This window comes from Gymnoscopelus microlampas, assembly GCF_963454915.1.
Source record: "Gymnoscopelus microlampas genome assembly, chromosome: 1".
Lineage (NCBI taxonomy): Eukaryota > Metazoa > Chordata > Actinopteri > Myctophiformes > Myctophidae > Gymnoscopelus > Gymnoscopelus microlampas.
The window spans coordinates 55,457,745-55,467,868 of NC_139962.1; the positions used below are offsets into that span (position 1 = coordinate 55,457,745).

The 10,124-nt window shown below is 46.5% G+C and overlaps 1 protein-coding gene across 1 annotated transcript in view; it reads right to left on the reverse strand.

Moving 5' to 3' along the window:
- The window catches only part of LOC311059068 (transcription initiation factor TFIID subunit 4), a 146,640-nt gene that overhangs the window by 46,133 nt on the left and 90,383 nt on the right, over positions 1-10,124 (reverse strand). Inside the window, exon 12 of the mRNA XM_084076686.1 lies at positions 6,127-6,249. Coding sequence (XP_083932812.1) covers positions 6,127-6,249 — 123 coding nt within the window. The remainder of the gene's footprint in view (positions 1-6,126; positions 6,250-10,124) is intronic.

Below are 10,124 nucleotides of genomic sequence, written 5' to 3' on the forward strand. Positions count from 1 at the left end.
CTCACATGTCCATAACTGTTACTTTTCAGGATTCAAATTCCAAAACGGCAAAAGCAGCAGATCTGCAAGCTCGAAACGCGCCGCGATCTGCTACTTCTGATTGCGTTCGTGTGACGGTGATCAAGTAGGGCGTTAACCCATTGAGACCTGAAGCCGATTCTACATGTCTCCTAAATCTCAACAGTATTCTGAAAAACTTATGTTTCTATATCAGTGATGTTCAATCTTTTTCACGTCAAGGACCCCCAAAATTATATGTATTTGGCCGCAGACCCCCATCAAAATATTTTGTTCCAGGGACCACCAGAAGCAAAGATTTGAGTTAAAAATGTTCGCTTTAAAAGTATTTATATTTAAAGATTTGCACACATTTTCACGATTTTTCAAAAATAGCAGATCTACAAGCTCGTAGCGCGGCACTCGGTGCCGCGCTATGAGCTTGTATATCTGCTATTTTTGAATAGCCAAAGTGTAAAATAATGCTTTTTAGCTCAAATCTAAAAATGACACAGTTCCAGGTCTCAATGGGTTAACTCATTCACTGCCACTGACGTAAAAAATGTAATTATTCCCGTTTACCAATGCTGTCACTGACGTAAAAAACGGGAAATGGGGAGAGAGATATGGGGAGTGACGCGCACGCAGCAAAGGCTGTCGGGATCGGGACTCGAACCCGGGGACGTGCTTGTCAGTGCCCGGACCGCTACGCCAACCCGTCCGAGCCCGGAGATACAAGGTTTCTGCCCGACAACAAGCGGTCAGAGAGGCTCGGTTGAATGTGTTTGTGTGAATGAAAAGGGGGAGAAGGAGGGGGGGGCTGTTTGTAGTATCACTGTACAGTATTTTGCCTGTGCCGTGACTGTGTGTGTGTGTGTGGCACCAACCGGGGACCACAGACCAGACCCTCTCATACCCTGCCATAACCCTGTCCAGCCCCAGCCAGCAGAGCAGAGCAGAGCAGACCCCCATGCATGCCATTGGCTGCTTTTGGAACTAATCCGCCCTGCAGAGGCCTGTAAGGACCCCTTTGTTCCCCTCCTGCAGACCAGAGCCGGGGCTGGAGACACACACACACACACACACACACACACACACACACACACACACACACACACACACAGACACTCCAGTCTTCAAACTGGCTATCAGTTTCACCGCCTGTGGCACTCCACCGTCCAGGCGCTGGGCCCAAGCCCCGCCCCCGCCAAACTACCATCAAATAAAATAAAAGAGAGAGAGAGAGAGAGAGAGAGAGAGAGAGAGAGAGAGAGAGAGAGAGAGAGAGAGAGAAAAACCATGTAACGAAATTGTGTCACCTGAATTCCGTCACGGTCCGAACACAGCGGAAAGTTGGTGGGAAGAGGAGGAGAGGGAGGAGGAGGGGGCAGGGAGGATATTGGGAAGGAGGAGCGGGGGGGGTTTCAACAGGAGCTCTTCTTGCTCTATAGCGAGTATACCGGGTATATACCGGGGGGTTCTATAACGGAGCTGAGGGGAGGCTGAACAAGGCCATTATCTGCCTCCTAATTTGAGCTGTGGCGCAGCACTGAAGGGCTGCCTTTGTCTGGGATTAAACCCTTCAGTCCGGGAACGCATCTACTGTACCAGATATCTTCTAAATCCTAAACAGTTCTCAAACCCCTTCAGGTCAAGGACCTCCCAAAATGATATGTAGTATTAATTATATGGACCCCCATCTGAAAATATTTTTGTTCCAGGGATCCCCAGAAGCAAAGACTTCAGTCAAAAATGTTCCCTTTAAAAAAATATATATATATTCATAGATTTGCACACATTTTCACGATTTTTCAAAAATAGCAGATATACAAGCTCAGAGCACTCGGTGCCGCGCTATGAGCTTGTATATCTGCTATTTTTGAAAAATAGCTGTTTTTGAAAATATTCTAAAAATCTTGAAAGTCAATCTCTTCTGGGGGTCCTTGGCACAAAATATTTTCAGGTGGGGGGTCCGCATGCCAAATATTAATTTGGGGGTCCTTGGCATGAATTTAATATTTTTGAAAAATCTTGAAAATGAATATATATTTTTTTTTATATAGCCAAAGCATAAAATAATGGTTTAAGTGGTTACACACAGATGCGTTCCCGGTTTGAACGGGTTAATGCGGAAAGCTCAGGATGCGATGTCAGACTGAAATAATCAGCGGGCGTGCGGGGGCCCGTCATAACGTTCGGGGGGCCGCCTAGCCTTTCTGCACTGCGCTGCATAGCTGCGCTCCTGGCCCAGCGTAGGGTAGGGTATAGGGCCCCCCTCCGGCTCATTTCTGTGGAGATGAAATCTATGACAAGCCCCTCAGTGAAGCTGAGAGCCAGGCAACAGTCCAGTAACAGCCACAGGGCCTCCGGGTATCCTGTGACCCCCTTAGAAAAGTCACATTCACTTTGCTCTGGAGGAGAGGGAAAGAAGAGAGAGACGCCGCGGGCACTTCCAGCCTTTTCCTCCCTCCATGTGAAATGAAGAAATGTGAGGAGGTGAAAACCAAGTGAAAATAAGTTAAGATTCCTCCCTCCTCCTCCCTCCTGCCCCCCCCCCCCCCCCCCCCCCCTCCACCAACACGAGGAGGGGGAGAAGGTAGAGGAGGGGTGGGAGGGGAGGGGAGAACGACTTCTCTTCATTATGCCCCTCTAATTAAACGTTAGACAGGACATGGAACATGAACAAGCAGAAGAAAAAAAAAAACCTCTGACAGATATGAAGTATATTGGTGTTTATGTTACGACTGCATCTGGGAACATTTGCAGAGGGACTTATTTAGAACTGCAGGAGAGGAGGAGGAGGAGGGGAGGAGGGGGTGGGGGGGGGGGGGAGGCGGTCAAGGGGGTGAACGCACATCAGGGTAAAACCATAGTGAAAGAGGGTTCACACTGCTGCGCTCAAGAGCCAGAAGTAATGCATTTATTTTGTTATTTATCCTTTTTTTTTTTTCAAGCACGTGCATGACCACGCTCCTCCACGACAGACTAGTCTAGCTACAGCGTTGGTTCTCAAAGTGGGGTTCCGAGGTCCCCCCCGGGGTCCTTGAGGGGGTTCCGGGTGGGGGGGGGGGTCCCCAGGCTAAATGTGTTCATACATTTTAACCCCTTTATCCATATTATTTTATACGTTGGCAGTTCCAAAAATAGCAGATATGCAAGCTCACAGCGCTGCTGTTTTTGAACATTTTCAAAACATCTTGACGGTGATTTTTGAATAATTTTGCTTTTTTTTTTTAACGCAAAGCTTCTCTTCTGGGGGTCCTTGGCACAAAAGATTTTCAGGTGGGGGTCCGCGGCCAAATATTAATTTGGGGGTCCTTGGCATGAAAAGGTTTGAGAACCACTGGTCTAGCGAGCCAGCGACGCGTGCAAACGCATGAGCCGGTTATTAAAATGACCAATTAACATTCAAAATGAAAGACTTTTAGCTTGTGTTATTTTTGCATTGTCATATTCACACAGATGAACTTTAAGATATTTCAATAGTTTTTGAACAGATTTTTCACATTTTTCATCCTCGGCCAACAACACCCCGAGGGGAACTAACTACGGGTGGATACGACGACGGCTGCGTAGCTTAATGACCCCCACGCTGTAGAAATACGACCCTTTATGTCTGTACTTTAAGGAGCTCAAACAGGAGAGTTGCTCTTTTAGAATACCATAACTCAGCTTAATTAACAACAGCTTGGGTAGCTGTCACATGGGAGCAAAGCCTGAGTTATACTTGGTTGTGTGTGCGGTGTGTCGCAAACATGGCCGACCTAAGCTCACAACGTGCCGCGGCTATTTTGTGAGCTTGTAGATCGGCTATTTTCTGCACGCTGTGAGCCTGTAGATCGGCTATTTTCGGCATGTTGTGATTTTATAGACGGCTATTTTTAGCACGCTGTGAGCCTGTAGATCGGCTATTTTCGTCACGTTGTGAGTTATAATAGATCGGCTATTTTCAGCACGCTGTGAGCTTGTAGATCAGCTATTTTCGTCACGTTGTGAGTTCATAGATCGGCTATTTTCAGCACGCTGTGAGCTTGTAGATCGGCTATTTTCAGCACGCTGTGAGCTTGTAGATCGGCTATTTTCGCCACGGTGTGGCCATTTCTAGCACGCGACACTCGTTGAAGTATGAATCACGCATAATTCGCCCCCCCCCCCCCCGCTCTCCCCCTTCAGTGTGGGTATTCGCCTCATGCGTTACAGATATGACATAGTTCCTGCCATCTTCCTCGTATTAAAGCTCACTGAGGTTTGTTGCAGTGCGGTTTATTAAATAAATGTCCTAACGTGGCTAATGCGGAACAGGTTGGCCATGTGGAGGATGTGCAGGAATTCAGCCACACACAATGGCTTCTTGCAAAAACAAAAGGAACCTGTGAGCATACATGGGGGGGCATTGGACGACCCCGCACGAGGCCCTCCTCCTGGCCCACCCTGTTCCCTGTGAGCGGGAGGGCATTGAACGACCCTACGAGGCCCTCCTGCCCCCCCCCTGTTCCCTGCCGAAAAGGTTGGCGGGAGAGTTCACATGTGCTCGTCTTCACCGGACGACTGTGTGGAACATATGAACGCTGTAAGCATGAGAACAATGGTGCAGAGGGTATAGCACACTGTGTCCCCAACACGCACACACATACGTACGCATGTACACACACACACTCAACGCACAAACTCACGCACGCACTCACTCACTCACTCACTCACTCACTCACACACTCACACACACACACACACACTCACACACACTCACACACACACTGTCTCTGTCTCTCTGTGTGTGTGTCTCTCTCTCTCACACACACACACACACACACACACACACACACACACACACACACACGCGCGCGCACCGACAAAACAATATACTGTACAAACAAGCTTGCCTGGTCAACTAGGAATGCACTCCCGAGAGATTCTACACATGTCTGTCCCACTTGCTACTACTGGCTAAACCATACAGTAAATTCATTGCATGGCACCGTAGGGCCAAACTTTGACCTTTGCACTGTCTGTGACCTTGGCATTTGCCTTATTTGAACAAATACAACTGAATCAATAACACATGTCCTGACCGCCAACTTGTCACGTTTGATCCTAAACGGATTACAACTGGCCTGAGTTATCACTGTGAACAAACAGACAGATGCAATACAACCACTCCACTGCAATTAACACGACACACAGGCGATCCCATGTACATGCACAAGTATCAAAGTCTATGACATAACACTCTGTTTTGAAAGCACATTCCAACAGGTGACATTAATCTGATGGCTTGTTAAAAGCATTTTTGTAAAGTCAAAGGGTGCGCTTGAATTGGTGATATGCTTACAGTACTACATACCTCTCACTAACACAACAGTTCAAAACTGAGTCTAAAATGTATGCAAATCGCAGGCAAGAATTGACAGGTTGACGACGATGCAACTTCAAATCTTTGACGATATACACAGATACATTTCAACTACCTGTTGCTAAGGCTGACCAGACAGATCTCTTCAGCGTCAGTGCTTGAGAAACTACAAATAAGTGTTCTGCGCACGAGTGGCTGCAGGATTGCCACAAGGATCAATTATTATTAATTAAGAAAAAAGCTATGATGGCGGAGTGTTCTAGATCCATCTTGTAATCACTAGTCAGCTATTTTTAATATGGCACAATTTCAATTCAAAATTTCAATGCAATTCCCTCCGGGAGATTAAAAAAAGAAGACAAAGTAAGAGACGGGCAAAAAAAAAAAAGAAGTGAACCCGGTTCTATCCTTTAACCACTTCAGCCTAATTGTATATGAAAAAAAATGTTTTACATGAAACTAGCATATCTACAAGTAGTTGTATATCTGCTATGTTTGGGATGCTATGTTTCACCTATAGTTACAGATGGGACATGTGAGAATTTCAAAGGGTCTGCCATAGGCACTTCAGTGGAAAGTCCAGGCCGTGTCAGGGAGAAACGGTGTGAAATGGTGTCATTTCACACCTGGAAAATTAGGCACAACAAAGGGGGGGGGGGCGGTGACTTTACAGGAAAAGATCAGGGAAGTGTGAAGAGGTCGGTCAGAGGTCAAGTCTGTGCATGACCAAAACAGGGCCGCCAGGTTTAAAGTGCTTAAATCTAGAGTATTGTTCTTACCTCGGTCCCTGACGAGGTGCTTCCCGGTGAATCCATCTTGCGTTTCTTTCGGGGTCCGATGGCGGCTAGCGCTGTGAGGTTGGCGTCTCTCTGTCTCATCTGGAACTGTTCCTGCTGCTGCATCTGTTGGGATAGAGAGCAACAGGTCAGCCAAAAGCCACCCCTGTTAACAGTATGTGAACACCTGCTTGTCATTGCACCATGTGATGATAAAGAATCATCATCATTTAGTTGTGGTTGGGGTATTTGTCACTGTACATTCACACATTTGTGAAATGTGTCCTCTGCATTTAACTATCCTAACTATTAGGAGCAGTGGACTCTATTAACCATTTTTTACTTTGTTGTATGAATTTGTTGAATTACCAGATATTGGTGGTTTTCAGCCCGATTCGACCACCCATCACCTTATCTTATGTACAGCTTGTCTCTGAAAGAGTCTAGCCAGTCACATCATGAGCCCCACTGACTTCCATTTTAAGAGATTGAAAAAAGTAAAATATATATATTTTTTAGAACATATGCAAACAAAAATGACTGGGGTTCTATGAGATTAGCTCCGGACAGACAAAGACATACCCATTACCCTCATATAGACGGCTCTTTCATAGCCACGGCGTGAAAAAAACAACCCTAATATTGCGTCTAGACGAGACTAGTAATCATTTACAATATAAAGCCTAATCTTGCCTTCGTCATACGATGGTGCTCGCTAAACATAACCGGTTTAGAAAATCTGTGTTCTTTTCAGTGAATGACACTGTGACGGAAATACAAATTATGATTCCTGTTTTTTTTATCATTCATTTATTCATTACAATTCAGCTTTTTGATATGACTGCATTCTGAGTTTCATTCATTTACAAGCTCACATTGTTATGCATGTGTCTGAATGGGTGTGTTCTAGCAGAGACAGAAAACTGTCTAACAAAAAAGTGACACTGTATCCATTTTGATTACAGTACATTTGTATCCATTGTGGTCAGATGTGTATCCTCTTAAAACAGTGGTTCTCAACCTTTTTTCTGGCCGTGACCCCCCAAGAATAATCATATTTGAACTGGGGACCCCCCCACCCTGATAAGCACTTGGAATTGTAGGAGTTGGGGCATTACATTTAGTTTGGCTCGGTTCCACAGATAAATATTGTGAAAATAGCCGATCTACAAGCACACAACATCGGCTAGTTTGTAGATTGGATATTTTCCAATTTTTTGCTAATTTCTTATTTGACAATTTGAACGATGTTTCACCAGTTTTTATATAATAGTAAATGTTCTTTTTTCTTTCTTTCTTTTTTTGAAATGAGAACCACCGTCTTAGAACACAGCATTTAGTCCAACTTTCAGACTATGCTATACAACAAAAATGCCCTACCTAAAGGAGTGAAGGAGTGTAAAACCCTACTCTCTTTCAAAACTGCCCTAAAAATCACCTTCAGGAGGCTGCAATTCCAAACAGGACCCTGTCAAAGTCTTAACCTAGCCCCCCCCCCTCTCCTCCTCAAACTGTCTATTGTACATATTTCTTGTTTTTCATACCAGTAACCTGTAAGCTGATTGTGTGACGTTCTGCATAGTATATTTGTCTGTTTTCTTAAATGTCATCATGTACTTCCATGTACCGTTTCCATGTCTTTTCTAAATAAATAAAGTATTCAATTCAGACCCTCGTCAGTCTCTCCCATTAACCTTCCTTGAGAAAATATCTGCCTTTCTTCTCCCGATAGAACCCTCAGCTACAAAATGGCCGCCTGTTGTCAGACATTAGGCGAGCTGCCGTCAGACGCGGGGGGGGGGAGGGGGGCGCGCTAGTGATTTTTCAGACAGTGTGTGATGTACGGAGGGAGTGGGGGGGGGGGGGGGGGGGGGGGGGGTTGGGGGGGGCACAGCCTGAGGTAATGTCATGTCTAGCCCGGGGCCAGGAGGAGGGCCAGCGTGGCTAGGAGCTGCCCTTTCTGCTAGGCGGGACGGATGAGGCCTGGAGGCAACACACACTCACAGGGTGTCAGCACCCCTCCTGTTATGAGGAACACACGCACGCACGCACGCACGCACACACACACACACACAGACACACACAAATGTACTGTAGATGCGCGCACGTGCACCCACACACACACACACAAACACACACGTGCACATAGGCACATAGGCACATACACACTCACATGTACGAGCATTTGAGCATATGTGCACACAAACGCATGCGCCGCGCCGCGCACACACACACACACACACACACACGCAAACGCACACACACACACACACACACACACACACACACACACACACACACACACACACACACACACACACACACACACACACACATCTACAGATATACGCACATACACACTCAAATGGATGAGCATTTGAGCACATGTTCACACGCACACACAAGCACGCACGCACACCCACATGCATGAGTGTGCACATAGAGGTACACGCATGTGCATGCGCATGTGTGTGTGTGTGTGTGTGTGTGTGTGTGTGTGTGTGTGTGTGTGTGTGTGTGTGTGTGTGTGTGTGTGTGTGTGTGTGTGTGTGTGTGTGCGCACGCGCGCACGTGCCTATCAATCGCATCCATATACCGTAGCACCAGGAATGCCTGGCCAGCAGCTTGCCTGCATGCCTCAGCCCACCGGGGGAGAGAGAGAGAGAGAGAGAGAGAGAGAGAGAGAGAGGCACGGGTCGAAGTGAACAGGGACAATCAATGTTGCTCTTTCATGTCTTTCATGTTCTTTTATGTTATCTCTCAGCGTGTGCTCACCAGGCCGCTCCTCTGTTTGTGTGTGAAGCATGTATACACATTGTTGTTGTGACATCAGGAGGCGCGTGTGTGTGTGCGTGCACGTGTGTGTGAAATCTGTTGATTTCAGACGGTTGATTTCAGTGCATGATGCGGGCGTCACCGCACCGAAAATAGCCTCGTGACTCCTAGTGTGAGAGACCACCGCACGACCAAGTATAAATCAGGCAACAAAAAAAAAAGAAGGCTGCTTTGGTGTATGAACTCTGCAATCTGAAATGTGCATGCAGTTATATCTCTGATTTGATCCTCCTCCCCCCGAAACAAAACCCCTGTGGCGATGCGTGCCATTTAGGGTGTTGCCACTCCACATTTAGCACAGCGATGCCGTCCGTATGTATACCGCAACGCGCTGGCAACACAAACGAGGGGGGGAAAAGAAATGGCAGCAGACGCAAAACTGCAAAGAGAACTACTGTACCTTAACCCATTAAGACCTGAGGCGATTCTTAAAAAAAATCTAAATCCTAACAGTTTTTCGGAAAAAAATATAAAAAAAATATTTTCACGATTTTTCAAAAATAGCAGATCTACAAGCTCGTAGCGCGGCACTCGGTGCCGCGCTATGAGCTTGTAGATCTGCTATTTTTGAATAGCCAAAGACATCTAAAGTGACACAGAAGCGTTCCAGGTATCAATGGGTTAAACAATAATAAAATAGGCATATTACGTTATTTCGGAGGGGGGGGGGGGCAATCAACTCGAGGCAGGGCCATGCCAAATGGAGGAGGACGAGACGGGAGAGCGGTGGTGGTGTTGTGTTGGGGATCGGGGGGGGTGTTTAGCTGGATCAAGCTAACAGGCTGGAGGTGATGATTATTGTCATCAATGCTGTCTTTGTTAGGCTTGGCCAAACACACACACACACACACACACACACACACACACACACACACACACACACACACACACACACACACACACACACACACACACACACACACACACACACACACACACACACACACACACACACACACACACACACACACAAACATAGACAGCTCATGCAGGCTTGACCTTAAAGAATCCTTATTTCTGGGTGGGAGGGGGGTGGGGGGGGGTAAGAGAGCGATTAAGAGAGGTTGAGCTAGTCTGTGAGCGAGGGTAGGGTTGGGCAATGTGGACAAAATCTATTATCGTGATGTTTTTGACCGAATACTGTACCTCAATATCAATATCGTTGG